This window comes from Gouania willdenowi, chromosome 6 (genome assembly GCF_900634775.1).
Source record: "Gouania willdenowi chromosome 6, fGouWil2.1, whole genome shotgun sequence".
In the NCBI taxonomy this organism is placed as follows: Eukaryota; Metazoa; Chordata; class Actinopteri; order Blenniiformes; family Gobiesocidae; genus Gouania; species Gouania willdenowi.
The window spans coordinates 3,516,032-3,537,812 of NC_041049.1; the positions used below are offsets into that span (position 1 = coordinate 3,516,032).

Here is a 21,781-nt window from a genome sequence, read left to right on the forward strand (position 1 = left end):
TGCCTTAACAATTGGACTTAAAAAAACAGTCATTGCACTGATTTACGTCAGATATTTGTTTGGACCAGCAGAGGGCGCTGGTAACCCAGTGGTCGGTTGGCATGCAGATATTCGTGAAGAAGAGATGCTACGCGTGAGCACACAGGGCTAATAGAGAAACCTGACTTTTACAGATATTCACGTAATATTACAGATATTCTTTCGGTGCTAAAGGAGTAAGGAATCATTTATGAACATGTTTAAGAGTAGAAGGCGGGCAGAAAGAGAGTCGTAGCAGATTCAGCCCGCCCTCTACTCTTCTGGACAAGAAAAGGATAAATAGATAAAAAAAAGTACTGCGATTCAATTTTCAGAGCAACGATATGAACCGTGATACCTATGAATCGATTTTTAACTGCCTTACGATTAATCGTTACATCCCTACTGTCCACTTTAACTCAAGGACGCACGGACGGAGCTCAAACCTAAATTCCCTTTTACTTCGTGGTGGGGGATAAAAATAACACACAAAAAACAAACAAACAAAAAAACAGCTACAATAAAAATACATAATAAATCCAAAATTCATCAAATAATGTCAGTCCACCTCATTCTTATGCACGAAGACCAGAAAATCACCCCCTACCACAATAAAAGCTCTAGGATTTTTCTTTAAGTTGTACAATATATTATTTTCTCTGTTTAATATAAGACGACATATTATAGCATGGACGTGCAACACTTGTATTTTAACAAATCTGATACAGTGTCCTTTCTTTTTACTGTAATGGTGCTGGAGCTCAAACATTCTGTAGATGAACTACGAACAACCTGTTTTTTAAAAAAAAGCCTAAAAAAGGTAAATAAACAAAACCTCAGGACACAGTTTGTGACTGTGCTACACAACTGGGCCACAAGAGGGCGGTGTAGCACAACAAAACAGAGAAAGAGGTAGAAACCCATAACACGAGTAGATGAAGAGCTTCAGGTTTCCTGCCTTCAAGTTCATGTCAATAAATACATAATAAATATCTTTTCACAATAAGGTGCAACATGGAACTGACAACACTTTAAGGACATTTTAAGGGCACTTTTAAGGACGTTCCTCACTAAACTACATGGAGAGATTTCTATTGCTAAATGATTAAATTTCACGAATGACAATTACATTATACTATCGTCAAACATTGATATTATAAATCCTAACCATATTAACACACCCAATGATTATTCATACTGAGGTGAGTTAGCTAGCGTTCCAACTAGACCACACACAACATAAACAGCATCACTCAAAGGGAATCAGGCAAAGTGTAAAGGTTTCCTACCTGTGGGTGGAGGACGAGGTCAGAGGACGCAGCCATCCAACGAAGGACGACACACAATAAAACGAGGAGGAGAAGAAGAAAAACATTGTTCAGACAGAGTGTGACAACTGTGATGTGTGGTGCATCATGGTGACTTTCTCTGACTAATCACTTTCAGGACTTTAGTGACTGAAAGTGAGCAAGTAGAATACATGTGTAAAACTCAAGGCCCGGAGACCAAATCCGGCCCTTTAGAACATACCATTCGGCCCCAAAGAGAAATTAAAATGACAGAAAAAACATTAATTCAAACCTAAGAGCATTTTATATCTCAATTTGTTCAAAGAACTCTTAAATCATTTAACACAATATGCCCAAATTAAATAAAAATGTGTCACAAAATCAATGAAATTTAAAAGAGAATATCATGCAGGGACTAATATCTGTCACTTACTGCTTGGATATTATTGTTGCCTTACAAACTAGGGCACATTTATGTTGAAATTGCTAATTTTCCCGCCTAAAATCTGTGGCCCACTTGAAACGGATCCGTATTTGGCCCCTGAACTAAAATGGATTTGACGCCCCTGAAGCAACATTTACATATTTCATGTTGACATTTCAGAGACCCTCCATTGTGTTAACTTCAAAATAAGAGCCCTATTTACAAAAGTGTTTAAAAAAAAAACAAAAAAACTAATGGAAGACAAGAAGATATGCTTTTATTCTGAAAAGTGGATGTTTGATTTTTAGCTTGAAGCTGGTCCCAGGACCATTTTACATTCCACTTGCAATGCATCATGGGTGGTTGAGTATGACTAGTAAAGTATACATCCTGGTATTTCTCACGTACTCAATCTCAATACTCAAACACTACATACTCATTTTGACATCAGACCTAGTATGAATACTACGTTAGTGTGATACAAATGAGCCGTAGTCCTTTAACCACATCATTTACCTTCTGATTTGTTTCTGCTTGTAAATGGTGTTTTCATAAGAATATCAAGTTTGCTCAGCAGCTTTAGAGGATTTGGGTTAATGGAAACACACTGTGAATCCTGATTCAGTACAACAATTCATCTCTTTAAACCGAATCGTTCCTTAATAGGGATGTAACGAGTCACTCAACTCCCAATTCACGATACTGGGTTCATGATACGATTCTCTCAAAATTTATTTTACAAAATGGGACGATAAAAAACTATACTGTGTTCCTTTTACTTTTCATTGTCAAAATAATGCCTTGATAAACTATTCAAAACAATGCAATTTAACTAAAAATAAATCTTGAATGAAATAAATAAAGGAATAATACAAATGAAGAAGAAGCCTATTAATTTAAATTCTGGTTCTATAGTAAACAATGCAAAACTGCATAATAGTTCTTTTTAAAAGTGCAACTGAAAATATAATTTGTGCCTTAACAATTGGACTTAAAAAAAACAAACAGTCATTTCACTGTATTTACGTCAGATAGTTGTTTGGACCAGCAGAGGGCGGTGGTACCCCAGTGGTCGGTTGGCATGCAGATATCTTGCAGTGGACAAGAGATGCTATGCTAGCAGACAGAGCTAATAGAAAAACGTGACTTTTACAGATATTCACGTAATATTACAGATATTTTTTGGTGCTAAAGGGGTAAGGAATCATTTATGAACATGTTTAAAAGTAGAAGGCGGCCAGAAAGAAAGTATTAGCAGATTCCGCCCGCTGCCAACACTTCTGGATAGCGCCCTCTGCTGGATAAAAAAAGTATTGCAATTCAATTTTCACAGTATCAATGTGAATCGTGATACCTATGAATCGATTTTTAACTGCCTTACGATTAATCGTTATATCCCTATTCCTTAAGCCAATTCTCAACCGTTCCAGCCCACGACCCCCAAAATAACGGTTCCGGAGAGCGGGGACCCCCACTGTAGCTGAAGGTGGTTGAACACAGACATGAACATTGAAGAACAGTCATGTGGAGACAGGACCATCTATAAGGGGGAATAAAGGGGAGAGATTTTTGGGGTCCATCCATAAAGTCAGCAAAATGATGGTCCATTGTTCTATGAATCTGTGATAATCACATTTATTTATTCCTCTGAATAATATCCACTGTTATCCAAGATGTTTATTATTATTATAGTCATCTTAAAGATGGAAATTCTTGTTTTAATCAGAAATAAAATTAAAAGTGACCAAAAATGGTGGAAAGGTTGGTGAAATTGGATTTTAAAAAGCACAGAAATTGGTTTAAAAGTTGCAAAATAGAGTGGACAAAAACAGACAGAAAAAGTGGTAAAAAAAAATTAATAAGTATGAAATATAGTCAAAATAGGTTAATAGTGACAATAACGGGTCAACATATGCAACATTAGGTGGAAAAGTGGTAAAAAGGGTTTATAAGTGCTGAAAAATGTCTAGAAAGTGGAAAAAATGTGGAGAAAAGGCATTGAAATGTGTCAGAAATGGAAGTAATGTCGCAAAAATGTATTAATAAGAGCAAAACTATGGCAAGAAAAAGTGTTGAAAATAGGTTAAAATATGGCAAGTTTGGTGTAGTTGTAAAAAAGAGTAAAAATAAGCAAAAATGAGCTAAAACTGTTAAATAAATATTCTTAGTTTCTTAAAGGCATCTGGTGACCCCCCTCCTAGTGGGTCCTGACCCCAAAGTTGAGAACCCCTGCCTTAACTAACCTGATCTGTCCAGTAATAGTAAGAGACACAGAATGTTGTTGACAGGTCTACCACTAGAGGGCAGTGATTGGTTGATTGTTCAGTGTTAAAGTGTCAAATCAAACATCACATCAGCTCGTCCTGTGTTCAGTGACTCACTGGGAACAAACATCACCACCAGTTCAGATAAGGTCAGTGAAAAACCTTAGAAGCATGTCAGTGTGTCACCACAACGACCTGTGTGCGTGTGTGTGTGTGTGTGTGTGTGTGTGTGTGTGTGTGTGAGAGACAAAGGGAGCTGGCTGTGCTTTGTCCTTGTTGAGGTTGAGGAGAGAGGGCTAATGTGTGTCTAAACACAGATGGTGACATCACTTCTTGGCAGGTGGTTGAGTACCACACACACCACACACACGCAGTCCTTCATCAAACTGAGACACTCTGTGTGTGGCACACTGTTGCATAGTCTAAAAGATGGATGGATGTATGGATGTATGGATGGATGAACTAAGGGGTGTATGGATGGACGTATGGACTAATGGATAGATGATTAGACTGACGGACAAATGGATCAATGTAAGTAAGTAAGTAAACGTTATTTATAGAGCGCTTTTCTCAGGTAAAAACCACAAAGTGCTGTACAAACGTTTCAGTATATCATCCCGTCTACAGAAAACATGAAAAAACGGTCACAAATAACATGGGAAACAAGAACGGGAGAACTGTGGGTCGCCAAGGGCCCTGGAGGCGCCTCGAATTTAGATGAAAAATGGGAAAAACAACAAAAGGAGAGGTGAGGGGGAAAAAGCAGGTTTTGAACTGAATTCCCTAAAGCAGGGGTTCTCAACTGGTCTCACCCTGGGACCCACATTTTTCCACAGCCATTTAATCACGACCCACTTTTCTCAAAAATAGCTGTTGAAAACACACATTCTCTTTTTTAAAACTATATATTTTCACAGGATGTCTGTCAAACCAAAAGTTTCTTTCAAAATAAAAGACAAGTCCAACATGAGAGACTAAGTATTTATTTATTTTTGACCAGCTGTTTGCGACCCACTGAGTACAGGTCCGCGACCCACTTTTGGGTCCCGACCCACCAGATGAGAATCACTGCCCTAAAGGACAGTAAAGTACACGACCAGGAGAAAACCTCTTGGCATACAAAAAAAACAGAGTCAGGAAAAACACACAGTCACAAAAACCACAGCACGCATTGACTTCTCTTCTGCTTCTCGTGAAGGCGGTCACATGTTTCTGGTCCTGCGTTCCTCCCCTATCTGCCCTCGCTGCTTGTTCTGTCTGTTGTCTAGTGAAGCTAATTAGAGATTATCTCTGTATTCATCTAAAAACCAAAACGATGGATTTGGTCGGCTGGTCACTTAATGCTGTTGATCAAATGTTCTCAATGAGAAGACCAGGCCGAGGTGAGCCTGCGTGTCCTGATGGAACGTTTGCAGTTGGATACACGATGGATTCCTGGAGCCAGTGAAAAGTCGTGTGCTTGGCTTTATTCTTCGTTGAGGACGTCAAGGATATTTACATGATTGGAATCATGGTAGCAGAGATGCTGGCGACTATCTGATCTATCTTAAAGGAGCCATATGTAGAATTATTGTGAATTTTCAACTTTTAAATATGTCTGAAAAAGCTCAAATAAAAATGTGTGTGTTAAGAAACACAGCCAGGGTGAGTTTAAGCCTATTTACAGCCGAGCCGTCCCTGAACTAGGCCATTTCGGGCGTGAACTCATTTTTCTCAGCCTCTGCTGGGAGCAGGTTACTTACTGGTTCACTTGGAGGTGAAATACTTGAAGATGTCATCTTCTGAAATAACTATGCACTTGTATTCGTCCGGTTGAGGTTTTGAGAGCTTGAGAGTGGAGGATTCCTCTTCTTCTTTTTAATTTCCGGCAGACTAGACGCCTCAGCGGCGTATCGCCTCCTGGTGGTGGTAGAAATTGCTTTCAAATTCTACATATGGCCCCTTTAAAGTGTGTATTACGTTGGCAGCTGTTTTTGGGAAGGCTGGCAGTCATCTCTGAAGGATGGAGCAGGACATGAACTCTCAGATTATCATGATGAACAAACTCAGAAGTAAGCAAGAGACTACTTTGGAACGCTGGAATCAAATCGATCTTGGAAAGGATGGAGAGGATGTCTCGGCCAATTACTGTTTGATCCACAATATTGGATTTTACTGTGACCAGGACTTTTAAGGCTACTGAAATGAATGCTAGCCTGAACGGAAAACAACTCATTATCACCAATTAGCCTCCCCAACTCGCCAGCTCAAGGATGTTTCAATCTCACAAAGATGTTTAGAGATCTGACGCTTTGTCCTCTTCCTCCCCCCCAGATCCCCGATCCCGATTACCATCTGGACTCTCGTCTTCTAAACCATAACATCTGACTGTATCAGAGTAGAGCAAAGTTTATTGTGTCTACGCCTTCTCTGGCCCTCCACTCGTCCTCCCTCCCGACTGTGCCCATGGAAGGTTCTGGAGGAGCGCCCACTGGCGGCTGGATACCCACTTCCCCTCTCCGCCCAGCCCTCACCCCCAATACCCCTCCCAGAACCACCTCCCTCCCCCTCCTGCCTATGAAAGGATGATGGATGAAAGGATGGATGTGTGTATGGATGGATGAATGGATGGATGGACGGACTAATGAATGTATGTATGGATAACTGGATGTATGTATGTATGGATGGATGAATGGACGGACAGACTAATGGATGATGAATAGATGGATGTGTAGATGTATGTATGTATGGATGGATGTATGGATGGACTAATGGATGTATGTATGAATGAATAGGTGGCTGTACGGATGGACGGCCTAATCGATGGATGGATGGATTGATGAACAGACTAATGGATGGATGTATAGATGGTTGGATGCTCCTGTGACCTCATAAGTCACTGTTAACACTGGACGAGTTCCTTTGATCCTTTGATTTGCTTTAATGAATGGATGGATGTGAAGATGTATGTATGTATGTATGTATGGATGGATGAATGGTCAGATTAATCGATGGATGGATGAATGGATGATGGATAAATGGATGAATGTGTAGATGTATGTATGTATGGACTAATGAATGTATGTATGAATGGATGAATGGACTAATGGATGTATGTATGGATGGATGTATGAATGGATAGGTGGCTATACGGATGGACGGCCTAATCGATGGATGGATGGATTGATGAACAGACTAATGAATGGATGTATGGATGGTTGGATGCTCCTCATAAGTCACTGTTAACACTGGACGAGCTCCTTTGATCCTTTGATTTGCTTTAATCAGAGCCATAAAACACAGCCTGCGTTGCCTAGCAACCCTGACCAGGACCACTGTGTTGAAATGAAGGACACACGGATGCACATCAACACTAGTTCTAAAGAAGATCTGATTAAGATGGAGTCATATTACCATTTATATGTAATTAGATTAGATTAGATCAGATTAAATGATGAGTCAGCATTTATTCCACTGGTTTTCATTGGGTGGGAAAAATCCAAAAACTTAGGAACATTTTCACGCTAAATACTGAGCATGTGATGTCACACACATAGACACTGAAACATGATGAAGGAGCCTCAGGTGACTGAGTCCTGAGGAGTCCTAGTGATACCACACATGAGGCTCAGTGTGTGAACGTGTGAAGCTTCTTCTTCTTTCTTAGGTTCAAAGCCGTTTGTCTACGTCTCAGATCTATTTATAGAATCTGGATTCACGATGAAAGCAGGAACCACAAAGACGGAGCTTTCATCATTTCACGCCACATTGAACACGGCCACGGACGACTCTATATTTATACGAAACACCGACGTGTTCTTCATCTCCTCTGGCATGGATCCAATAACTCAGATTAGTTTGTTTCCTCCTCCACAATCAACTCAAACACATAAAATATATCAAATATATCAGATCTATCCACACAAAGCCAGTGACCAGTGAGAACTGGTCGGATTCCTATTGGTATTACAGTTCCCAGAATGCACTGCAATAGCTGACCTCATCAAGCAGCTACTTCAATCCGTTTAAAGGCTACGCTAACGGCACACACCACCAAAAATGTACAAAATGACAACAAAACAAACAAAAAAATACAAAATTAAAACACACAAAATGACAACAGAAATAGGAAAGAAATACAAAAGAAACACAAAACGAGTATGAAAAACACACAAAACTTCAACAGACACACAAAAGCATAGAAAGATAGACAAAACGACAAAAGAAATACACAAATTGACTCCAAATGACTCGAAAACACACAAAAGACTACACAAAATGGGAGAAAAATACCCCAAATTAAAAATGCTGAAAATCACAACAAAAACACACAATGGCAACAAAAGAATACACAAAATTAGGGATCGACCGATATGGATTTTTTATGGATTTCGATATTTGGAGCCGATACTACTTTTTCTCCCTCAATAACAAATGGTACAAGACTCAATTTCAACATTTATTCAAATTAACAAAAGTGAGGTAGAGCGACAACAAGTAAAAAATATTGAACAAATATTAAACACAGGTGATGTAGGACAAGTGAAAAATATTTCTGCTCTCTGTAAATAATGGGGATCGGCAAATCCAGCAGGCCGCATATGCCGATACACGTTAAAAACGCAAAAATCGGCCAATATTATCGATCTATCACTAAACAAAATAACTACAAAAACACACAAAACAGCAACAAAAATAAAAAAGAGTGACTCCAAAAACACATCCAAAAAAACCTGAAAAATGAACCAAACATGAACAAAAACACACAAACTCTTTGTTGTTTCCTGTGTTAAAGCTCTAATTGGTCTTCATTTTCAATGCTGACATAAATGTTGGTCATGTGACCATCACATCAGATACAGTTACATGTTTGTGGTCCAGCTGTGATAAAAGCAGTTAGCCGTTAGCTTAATGTTACTTGTTTCTAAATGTGTGTGAGTCTCCACTGGTGTGAATCAAACACTCCCACAGTGACGTTTCCTCACCACTGGGAACAAAACCAGCAGCTGTTTGGAGCGATGGGAGGGACGCGGCCGTCAGGCTGTGATTATCTCACAGCGCTGCTAGCATAACCAACCAAGCAGCTAATAATTAGCGCTGATTAACCAGCGCCACCAGCAGCGCAGTCTTCTAATCACAGCTATAAACGCCACATCAGGCTGTGTGAGGTTCCATCAGTGTCAGCTGATCACCATTATTAGCACTTTTAGAAGTTCTCACACTATAAGAAGCGTCGACCAATCACTGCGTCCCTCTGACCATCGAGTGTGTGCAGAGTCATCTCATCAATACGAACAAGCGTGGTAATCTTTCATAAATACAAGATCTTTGGCAGTGTCAGAGACACAGTGAAGCCCCGCCCCCACAGTGACAAATAAACTCTGTGTGATGTTGCAGTGAAACACAAGTTACACTGTAACGCACACACGACACCCAAAGTTAACGCACAAAATGACAGAAAAATACACAAATACACAACATCTCGTTTCATCTAATCTAGTTTTATATTTATTATCTCATCCCGTTTCATCTAATCTAGTTTTATATTTATTATCTCATCCCGTTTCATCTAATCTAGTTTTATATTTATTATCTCATCCTGTTTCATCTAATCTAGTTTTATATTTATTATCTCATTCTATCTCGTCTCACTTGTTATTTCAGGCTTAATTGACTTATTAGTGTGAGTGAGTGTTTATGTTGAACACCAACAGGTGATAAACAGCAACGCTGAGCATCACAGTGTGTGTAGATGATACTGTACATGAGCCAAAGTGTGAAGGCTCGCCGTCCTGTGATTGGCTCGTTATCATGTGATTGGCTCATAATCATGGCTCGTTATCATGTGATTAGCTCATTATCATGTGATTGGCTCATTATCATGTAATTGGCTCATTATCATGTGATTAGCTCATTATCATGTGATTGGCTCATTATCATGTGATTGGCTCGTTATCATGTGATTGGCTCAATATCATGTGATTGGCTCGTTATCATGTGATTGGCTCATTATCATCGCTCGTTATCATGTGATTGGCTCGTTATCATGTGATTGGCTCGTTGTCATGTGATTGGCTCGTTGTCATGTGATAGGCTCGTTGTCCTGTGATTGGCTCGTTATCATGTGATTGGCTCGTTATCATGTGATTGGCTCGTTGTCATGTGATTGGCTCGTTATCATGTGATTAGCTCATTATCATGTGATTGGCTCATTATCATGTGATTGGCTCGTTATCATGTGATTGGCTCAATATCATGTGATTGGCTCGTTATCATGTGATTGGCTCATTATCATGGCTCGTTATCATGTGATTGGCTCAATATCATGGCTCGTTATCATGTGATTGGCTCAATATCATGTGATTGGCTCGTTATCATGTGATTGGCTCATTATCATGGCTCGTTATCATGTGATTGGCTCGTTATCATGTGATTGGCTCGTTATCATGTGATAGGCTCGTTGTCATGTGATAGGCTCGTTATCATGTGATAGGCTCGTTATCATGTGATTGGCTCTCTGTGAGTCCTTGAACTAAACTGGTCAGTGGAGCCAAAGCCACTGACATCACAGCTATTTCTGGCCGTCAAGTAGAGCAAAGACACGCTGAAACGTCTCACTAATGGGAGCAGCTGCATGTAACACACGCACGCACGCACGCGCACACGCACACACACACACACACACACACACACACACACACACACACACACACACACACACACACACACACACACAGCTCATCTTCCTCTAAATGTGACACATCCTCCCAACAACCAATGAGAATAAAGCACCTGATTAGAAACTTTATTAACTCACTTCTGATCATTTTTGTTTCTGATGCTCCGTGATGTTGCTTTATTTTAGGATATGACAAAACAAATGATCTCATCTTATCTCGTCTATTCTCATTCTGTGTTATTCAAGTCTTGTTTCATTTTGTCTCATCTTGTCACTCTACACCAGATACACACCAGATACAGTTTACAGTCGATGATATTACAATGAATCGCTGAGTCAGCAGAACACTGCAGCTCTTTCTGGTGTTCGAAGTCTTTCCCATCGTGTATGACAGAAGTTGGTGGATTCAGCTTCACCGAAAGCAGTAAAACACATGCAAACTGTGTTATTATGTGTTCTTAAAAAATAGTTCCTCACTGACATATGAATAAATCAATAAATAAATGCACAAAGAAATAGTTCATTACTTAGTTTCACTAGAAATGAACTTTCTATGAAACATACTATTTTAGGAAGACACGTGAAAATGAAAGTTTTATCTTCTTATCTAGAGTTAAAAGATTTTAAGTCGCTCCAGGCTATAAATCTCATGCCTGCATTGATGAGTCTCGGCCGTCTTTTTAAAACTCCGACAGCGTAAAGAGTTGCTTGTTTTTCATTATCTGTAGCACAAATCATGTGATTTTCAGCAGGCAACACTCACAAAGCTGCAAACAAAAATGCACAAAATGACACCAATAACCCACAAAAATACAGAAAATTACAATAAAAATCCATTAAATGACAAGGAAATATGCAAAATGACAGAAAAAGACAAAACGACTCAAATAATACAACAAAAATCCAAAAAAGAGACAAATTGTTAACAAAATAGACAAAATAACAGGAAGACAGCAAAAGTACAAATACATATTTACAATAATACACAAAATAACACAAAAGAAATACACAAAATGACAGAAAAAACAAAAAACGAATTAAAAAATACAACAAAATTCCACAAAAGACACAAATTGATAACAAAATACACAAAATAAAGAGATGACAGCAAAATCACACAAAAGCATTACTATTACTGTTAATAATTACAACGAGTATACACAAAATACCAACCAGAGAACACCAAAGATATACACCACCAAAACACACACACACACAACTTAAAAAACCCACTAAATGACGTCAAAAGTAGAACAAAAATCCACAAATTGATAATAAAATACACAATACAACATGATGGAAACAAAAGTTTCTGCAATAATACACAAAATAACGCCAAAGAAATACACATAATGACAGAAAAACACAAAATAACTTAAAATAATCAGTCGTATTGAACAATCACTGTCTCTGCTCTTAAATCCATCTCATGTTTCTAAATCTCTCCTCTCTACTCCTAGCTCCTCGCTCTGACCCGTGTGTGGCGTGGATCAGCTGCACGTCCAGCCTGCAGCGGATTCAGCACAAACAACAGAACACACAGTAATGATGGAGTCATGTGAGAAACCAGCTGACTGTGTGTGTGTGGGAACCCACAGGGCTTCATACACAAGTAACACAAGCAACAGAAGGGGGGGGGGGTCTACTGTCCTTCACCTTTGACTTCTTCTCTTCATTCACCCCCACTCAGGTTGACAATGGTATAGTCCACAAATATAAAACATAATAATATACACTTATTTACAACGACACTATACTAAACAACAGAATAATACTACAGAAATACACTAAATGACTCCAAAAACACACTAAATGACTCCAAAAATACACAAAATGACTTAAAAAATACAATTAATTACTCCAAAAACACACTGAATTACTCCAAAAATGCACTAAATTACTTCAAAAATACACAAAATTACTTCAAAAATACACAAAATGACTCCAAAAACACACAAAATGACTCCAAAAACACACTAAATGACTCCAAAAATACACAAAATGACTCCAAAAACACACAAAATTACTCCAAAAATACACAAAATGACTCCAAAAACACACAAAATTACTCCAAAAATACACAAAATTACTCCAAAAATACACAAAATTACTCCAAAAATACACTAAATTACTTAAAAAAATACACAAAATGACTCCAAAAACACACAAAATGACTTCAAAAATACACTAAAATGACTCCAAAAACACACAAAATTACTCCAAAAATACACAAAATTACTTTAAAAATACACTAAATTACTCCAAAAATACACTAAATTACTTCAAAAATACACTAAATTAATTCAAAAATACACTAAATTAATTCAAAAACACACTAAATTACTCCAAAAATACACTAAATTACTCCAAAAATACACTGAATTACTTCAAAAATACACTAAATTACTCAGGAAAATAAATTTTTGCTAAAAAAAAATATTCATTTTTGTTTATTTTTGTTTTCAAAGTGAACAGACGTGTGTTTTATTTGTTTATTGGGTTAGTTTCTGGTTATAATCTCAGTACGGAGGTAAACTCAGACCGTGACAACGGTCCCAGGACCATTTTACATTCAGCTCCCAATGCATCATGGGAGGTTGAGTATAACTAGTGTGCCCACCGTGCATACTTGAAATATGTCCCCATATAGTATACATCCACGTATTTCTCACATACACGTTCTACTCATACTTAGTATGAGTAGAACGTTAGGATGATCTTTCCAACTCAGCCGTGGTTGGTCCCTACCTGTGGGAGGGCGGAGCTTAGTTGGCGCTGTAGGGCGTCTCTGTCGTAGACGACGTCCTGCAGATGCTGCTGAGCCAGTCCCAGACTCTCCTGCGTCTCCCTCAGCGTGTCCAGCAGACGGTCCCTCTCGTCCAGCATGTTGACCATCAGCTGCTCAAAGTGTGAGTCGGGGTCCGAGGCCCCGCTCTGAGAGCCGCGCTGACTCAGCGCCGTGTCCTCGCTGATGGTGGGCATCACCTCGCACATCATCTTTGCTCTGTGGACGACCACAGAGAGGACATTTAATCACACACCTATACATGGGTTAGGGTCAAATACAATTGTAATCAATGAAGTGATAATTAATTACAAATATGCTGTAATTATAATTGTAATTGAAATGTTTAAAATCTGTTGCTGTCGTCAGGGGTGGAGCAGTGAGGGTGTTGTACGTGTACGGCAACTGTCAACTCCCACTTTAGTTGATTACATTAATTAACTAAAACTATTATAAAACTGTAATTACGTCAGTGATTCTCAACATGTGGCTCTTTATGTCTTCATTTTATGCATTATTTCCCCAGAAACCTTAAAAGGGAGAAACTTTTTAACCTCTTTTTACCCATTTTTTTGGATATTTTCCTACTTCTTTTGTCCCATTTTCCCAAAAACTTTCAATTTTTTTAGTTTTTTGTTTGATTTTAGCTTCTTTTTGCCAATAAATATCCCCTTTTCCTCATTTTTGTCCATTTTTGCAAGTTCAATTTGACACTTTTATCCAATTTTTGTTGATTCTTTAACCATTTTTTTTTGCTACTTTTCATCCAAATAAGCTAACTTTTGCTCAATAAATAACACTTTTTCCCCTTTTCTCTACATTTTGCCTCTTTATGTTCCACATTTTGTCCCTTTTTCACTATCGTTTGCCACATTTTGCTCATTTAAGCGACTTTTTGCCAATATAACATATCACCTGTTTCCTGTCACTCTTGACTGATTTTGGCCCATTTTAGTCACTTTTCACTCTTTTCCTGCCATGTTTTCGCCACCTGTTACTCATTTTTGTCACTTTACTCATCACTGTTAACCCTTTGTTTACCTTCTCAGAACAGCAACTTAGTCAAATGTCTGCGATTGGTTTGATCACCATTTAATCACATCTAACTGGATCAATGCGTTTTCAACAATGAATCTTTCTGTGAAAAGTGAGGGGGATGAATTTTTGTTTTTATGAAAGTGTGGGTGTCACATCACCCACATTCCCCACGGGTGAGACACGTCGTGCCGTAATTGTAATGAAATTGTAATTGAGTTCAGATAATTTACTTTGTAATTGTTATGAAAATTCAATACAAATTGTCAATTATAACAACGCAAAACTGGGGAACCATGTTACAGTTCAATACATATGTACTGTAGTTAACAAATATTAAAATATGATTCATATCAAGCTTTCTCACATTTTACCATTAAAAAAAATTAAATCTAGGGGTTTACGGACACAAAAAAGACTCAGACGCCCACAGCAAAAATAATAAAATCTATATTTCCATTGATTAGGAATCCTAACAAGGTAATCAATAGATAGATCTCAAGTGGGCCACAGATTATAGGCAGGAAAACAAAGAATTTCAACAATAAAATGCCCTACTTTGCACTTCCACCTTTAAATGATGTAAGGCACAGAAAATATCCAAATCATAAATGACAGAAATCAGTCCCTACAGTATCATCACCTAAATTTACTTCATTTGTAAATTGTGATACATTTTTAATTTGAGGTAAATTGCAGAATTTTGGGAAAAATTGAGAGTTATTTTTAACAGTTTGCTTCTAAAAATCATTTCCATCATGTGATATAAACATGGGTAAACTGTGAGTGTAAATATTGCAAAGTTTCATGAAATTTGTGTATTTTGAGGAACTAATATCTAGAACTGAATGAAGTTAGTGATTTACACATTGATTCTTCATGTTTTTTGCATCATTTTGACGTTCTCCTGTGGACTGAATGTAATGCCCTAAAGCAGGGGTTCTCAACTCACCCTGGGACCCACATTTTGCCACGGTCGTTAAATCACGACACACTTTTTTTTTTTCTTTTTTTTTTTTGAATTCAACCAACCAATGTAATTTTTCAAAAATAGCTTTTCAAAACCCATACAATCTTTTCTAAAACATAAAACTATATATTTTCCTGTGCAACATGCATTTCACTGCATGCCTGTCAAAAGAAAAGTTTCTTTCAAAATAAAAGTCAAATCCAAGGTAAACGACATTAAGTATTTATTTATTTATTTATTTTTGCCCAGCTGTCTGTGACCCACCCAGTACAGGTTCACGACCCATTTTTGGGTCCCGACCCACGAGTTGAGAATAGCTGCCCTAAAGGGCCAGAATTGGTCCCCGGGCCTTGAGTTTTACACATGTAAATTAGATGATAAATATTTGTTTTAAATGTATTTTACAGCTGATTTAGGAGCAGCGATGCTAACAGAAAGCTAACACAACAGGAAGTTTCACTTTTATTATTGTTATTTATTTCAGGCTCAGTAATTGTGATTAATTATAGGGATGTAACGATTAATCGTAAGGCAGTTAAAAATCGATTCATAGGTATCACGGTTGATATCGATTTTCTGAAAATTGAATTGCAGTACTTTTTTTGACCACAAGTGTAGGCGGCGGGCGGAGTCTGCTAATACTTTCTTTCTGGCTGCCTTCTACTCTTAAACATGTTCATAAATGATTCATTACCCCTTTAGCACCGAAAGAATATCTGTAATATTACTTGAATATCTGTAAAAGTCACGTTTTTCTATTAGCTCTGTCTGCTAGCATAGCTTCTCTTCTTCACTGCAAGATATCTGCATGCCAACCGACCACTGTGTTACCAGCGCCCTCTGCTGGTCCAAACAAATATGACGTAATTTTTTTTTTTAAGTCCAATTGTTAAGGCACAAAATACATTTTCAGTTGCACTTTTAAAAAGAAAAAGAACTATTATGCAGTTTTGCATTGTTTATTATAGAACCAGAATTTAAATTAATAGGCTTCATTTTCATTTGTATTATTCCCTTATTTATTTCATTCAAGATTTATTTTTAGTTAAATTGCATTGTTTTGAATAGTTCATCAAGGAATTCTTTTGACAATGAAAAATAAAAGGAAAATAATACAGTATTTCCCCCCAAAAAAATTGTCTACAGTCCCATTTTGTAAAATAAATCGTGAGAGAATCGTATCGTGAACCCAGTATCGTGAATCGAATCGTATCGGGAGTTGAGTGAATCGTTACATCCCTAATTAATTGTAATTGAACTTTTGTAATTGAGAACTTAATCGTCTTTCTGAGGATAAAAATAATTGTAATTTAATTGTAATTGAACACACACACACACGCGTGTCCTGCAGCTCTCTCTGAGCAGCAAAGCGACACAAACGTCTTGGGATTGGAAGCATTCTGCCCTACATTTCACGCCTGTGCTGCTTAATGGACCGACCCAGTAAACGCTTACATAATACTCACTATCTATGCTAGAGTGGAGCAGCTTCACCAGTCATCACAACCAATGGGTGAGCTTCAACTGTAGCACAGTGATGCTAACGTCAACGTCCACTAATATTTACCCATGTGTACGTTTTCAGCACCGACAGGGAAGAAATCCACCAGTTTAATATCAACTACCACTAGTTAGGTTTGGTTAAGCCAATCATAATCCTGTTTAATCTATCCTGTTACTCTAAGTTGTTGATCCCCAAGCAGCAAATATTAGGTGAATTCTGGTTAAGTTAGGCTCCATTAAGTTTAATTATGTTAAAATTATACAAAACGACATGAAAATAAACTCCTACGACACAAAAATCAAGCAAAACACAAATTGACTCCCAAACCACAGACAATATAAAAAACAAAGGTACACAGAATATACAAAAAAAACCCTAAAACGACTCCAAAAACACAAAAGATAAAAAACATGACTCAAAAACACATTATTACAAAAAATATATAAAACTACAACAAAAACACACAAACCTTTTCTTTTATTAATCTTCAGATTGGTCATTATTCTAAATACTGACAATAAACGTTAATAACGTGACGCTCACATTTACATTTTTTTTGCCCCTAATGTGATCAAACTGGTCCCATCCCTGCTCTAAACCAGCTCTAGCTCCCAGTGCCCAGACTGGGAGCTCTGGGATGGCAGCCTCGGTCCTCCACCTTCTCCATCCAGGCATCAGGCCAGGCTTCCAACAGCTACCATTCAGACACCATCCGCTACCATTTAGCCTAGCGAGACTGCACACACATGCACACACACACACACACACACACACACACACACGTGTGTCGGTGCCAGGTCGTGTTCCAGGACCAGAGGCCTGTGGGAGGACCTGGTGCTGCATTTAAAGTAGAGACTTGACTTTAGATGGTCAACAATAGAGCAAACAGGAAGTTTAAATGTGTAGCTTCTGTAAACGTCATGCTAACGTTAGCCTGGACACACTGTATCTGGGGCTTCAGGAACGCTCTCAATTTGCAATTTATTATATTTTGATACTGCCATATATGACGTCCTGTGTAGAACTCTGAGGAACCACTTTTATTTATTGTCCTCATGTAAAGGATTTTCAATATTCACGAGTGGTAAAATAACCCAAAGTTTGGATCCAAAAAATAAAAATGAAGAAGTCTCATGAAGAAAAATTGTTCTATATAAAGACTAATCTGGATATCATAAATTGAAAAAGAGATCATTTATGGACAGATTTCAAAAGACTGTCACTCAAGAACCAATGATTATACAGTATATGACTAATTATGGTAAAAAAGGTGGTGAAATAGGATTTTAAAAACCACAGAAATTCGTTAAAAGTTTAATTAGAGTGGGAAAAAAACGGACAGAAAAAGTGGTGAAAAGGGTTCAAAGTGTCAATATTGGAACAATTAGTTTAAACTGGCAAATAATGGGCATGAAAAATCATGAATGTGATTAAATTGGCAAAAAAATAAGCATGAAATATGGTTAAAAAAAGATAAAGAAAACAAAAATGGGACGACATGTGACATTAGGTGGAAAAGTGGTGAAAATGTCATGAAAGTGGAAAAAATGAGCAGAAAAGGCATTGAAATGTGATAGAAAAGTGTCAGAAATAAGAGTAATGTAGCAAAAATGCATTAAAAGGAGCAAGAAAAAAGTGATGAAAATAGGTTAAAATATGACAAGTTTGCTGTAGTTGCAGAAAAATGGTAAAATAAAGCAAAAATTGGCTCAAATTGTTCAGAGAATCTTAGTTGGTCCTGACCCCAGGGTTGAGAACCGATGTTGTTGTGGTGATGAGGAACAGTTCTGTGTTTGTCAGTCTGCTGACGCTCATCCAAAGCTTAAAGTCATGTGTTATTCACTGGTTTTTATATCAGTCACTGCACAACAAACACATCATCATTATTTCATGATCGCACTGAATTCTGAGCGTTATCAGAGATCCAGACTTTAAAGAGACACGACCACGGTGGTTTCTGCTGATTCAGTCCTGAACGCTTAGCTGGTAAAAAGTGTCAATAATAGCTTAAAAGTGGCAGAAAAAGAAGAAACTATTTGTTTAAATTGGCAAATAATGGTCATGACAAATCATGAATGTGGTTAAATTGGCAAAAATAAGCATGAAATATGGTGAAAAGAGGTTAAACATGTGACACTAGGTGAAAAAGTGGTGGAAAGGGTTTAAAAGTGCTGAAAATGTCTTGAAAATGAAAAAAATGTGCAGAAAAGACATTGGAATGTGATGGAGAAATGTCAGAAATGTAGCAAAAATGCATTTAAAGGAGCAAAAATATGGCATGTTTGGTGTAGTTGCAAAAAAAAGGTAAAAATAAGAACAAAAATGGGCTCAAATTGTTCAAAAATTGTTCTTAGTTTCTTGAAGGCATCTGACGACCCCCTAAATAAGGTCCTGACCCAAGGTTGAGAACCCCCACACTGGAGGACAGTGAGTGTGATTCAGGTTTATACTTTCATAGATTATATGGCGCGTATATTGGGCGACCGTGGCTCAGGTGGTGGAGGGTCGTCTTCTGATCGAGAGGTTGGGGGTTCGATCCCAGTACCTGACTATGTGTTGAAGTGTCCTTGGGCAAGACACTGAACCCTGAGTTGCTCCCAATGGTTGACTAGCGCCTTGCATGGCAGTCCTGTCCCACTGGTGTGTGAATGTGAGAGTGATTGGGTGAATGAGCTGATATGTAAAGTGCTTTGAGACTGTTTCAGTGGTGATAAAGCTCTATATAAATCAAGTCCATTTACCATTTACCATTTATAGATTCAGGGCCAACAATTTAAATGATTTCAAGTATTTATTTGTTTATTTTTACATAACTTGGGCTTCCAGCTCATAAAACCCACGAAAACAGGAATAAAAAAAAACACTGTGAAGAAATCACCATTTACTTCTCAATTTTGCAGAAAAAAAGAGGAGAAGAAGGACTGGATTGTTGGTCAGTGGTCCATGGTCCTCTTTTGGAGGAAGTCGGGCGAGGAACAGAACCCAAGCTGCTGATTTGGGGTGTAATGGTCTGTTCTGTATGTGTGTGTGTGTATATATATATATATATATATACAGTATATATGTATACATGTGTATAGGTTGAAAAACACTGATGTAGTGGTTCCTGAATAAATTTATTTCAATAGTTTTTATCATTTCCAGCCATCTCACATGTGGAGTGGGACCAAGACAGACTCTTTATTTGTTAATTTTCCTCTCTCTCTCTGTCTCTGTCTCTCTCTCTCAAGTACCCCCTGTAGTGCCATTGCGTACCCCTAGGGGTACACGTATCCCTATTTGAGAAACCCTGGTGTAGACGACCTTGAGAAGCGTCTGTCCCTCTGTTCTCGTCTCCACTCACGGCTCATTATGATAATTCAGACCACAGAAGCTTCCTTGAAATTCCTCAAGCACGTCAGTAGATGGCTTTGCATAAATATCTGCCCCAACATGAATATGGAAGATTTGTATCTGCACTGGGACATGGATGCTAGTAGCAACCAAATCATCAATTTGGATGAACTACGGCCGGGTTCGCGCAACGTCTCCACGACAAATAGCACGGTTTCTGAGAATTCAGTCATGTGACTCGGTTGCACCGACTAAAAAAACGGGGCCCCCGTGGCACATACGGAGTAATGGGCCCCATTCATACACTGGTATGTGTCAATGATTCGTTACCACCAACTGTCGCAATATTTGACTCACAAATTAATTGGAAAATGACTTTAATGGAAATTGCTGAAAAAAGGGGGGTGCCCCTCGGGCCCCTAATCAAATTGTGCGAGGCTTAATCATAACCTACGTTGAATTACCTTTGAAATGATATATCACACAACTATGTTCCCATGCATTTGGAAATGACCAAAAAAGGGCTCAGAGCGTCTCATCATATTCATTCATAAAGTATTCATACCAAATTGCATTCTGATCTAACGAGAACTAACGGAGGAGTAGTCATTTGAAAAATGGGGCCACCGGGCACCCCGTGACCCATATGGGGTAATGGTCCCCATTTATATATTGGTATGTGTCAATGATTCGGTGCCACCAACCGTCCACAAATAAATGAGAAATCGACCCCGAGGGTCGATGCGTACACATCCATAGATTATAGCTAACATATTTCAGCACGATCTGTTCACGAATAACAGAGGAGTAGTGATTTTAACTCATGTAAACAACAACAACAACAACAACAACAAAGTGAGGGCGTTTTGAGTCTGATAAAGGTCTAAAAACTAGAAAAGTGAAACATTAACAATGAGTGCAGCAGGTTGAGGACGTTAAACATCATCATCTGAGCTGCAGACGGACATACTGGGATCTTCTCTCCACACCAGATGCCATACAATAAATTATTCAGATGAAGCAGGAGGACATGTTTCTTTTACTGATACGTGAAACAAACTCAGATTCACTCATTAGTGATAAATGCTGGATTATCACTGATCTGTGATGTTACTGAGACCTGACTTCACTTCTACAGTCAGAAGATCCCAGAACATACTGGATCTGTTCCTCAAACAACTGCTGAGTCATTTCCTGAGTAAGGTCTACATAGAAGGAATAAATGAGTTCAATCTAAGGTAAATAGTTTTATTTTTACAATGATTTAGAAGTAGAAACATTACGCTCAAATCACAGCAAATCTTACGAGATCGCGATCGACCGCTCAGTTTAGCTAAACCTGGAGATTTTGTGCTTTTTATGAAGTGTTTATCTCTCTTTGACCAATAGGAGGCATATAAATAATCTGACCAAAGCACAACAACAAATGACAACAAAATTACACAAAAAACTTCAAAATACACAAAAACCTTAAAAATACAAAAAATAACAATATATATAT

At 38.1% G+C, this 21,781-nt stretch overlaps 1 protein-coding gene across 8 annotated transcripts in view; it reads right to left on the reverse strand.

Moving 5' to 3' along the window:
• The window catches only part of ppfia2 (PTPRF interacting protein alpha 2), a 126,758-nt gene that overhangs the window by 96,660 nt on the left and 8,317 nt on the right, over positions 1-21,781 (reverse strand). For all 8 annotated transcript variants that reach the window (XM_028451215.1, XM_028451217.1, XM_028451216.1 and 5 more), the window contains exon 2: positions 13,402-13,657. In XM_028451215.1, the coding sequence (XP_028307016.1) occupies positions 13,402-13,650 (249 nt within the window). In that variant the 5' untranslated portion in view covers positions 13,651-13,657. The remainder of the gene's footprint in view (positions 1-13,401; positions 13,658-21,781) is intronic.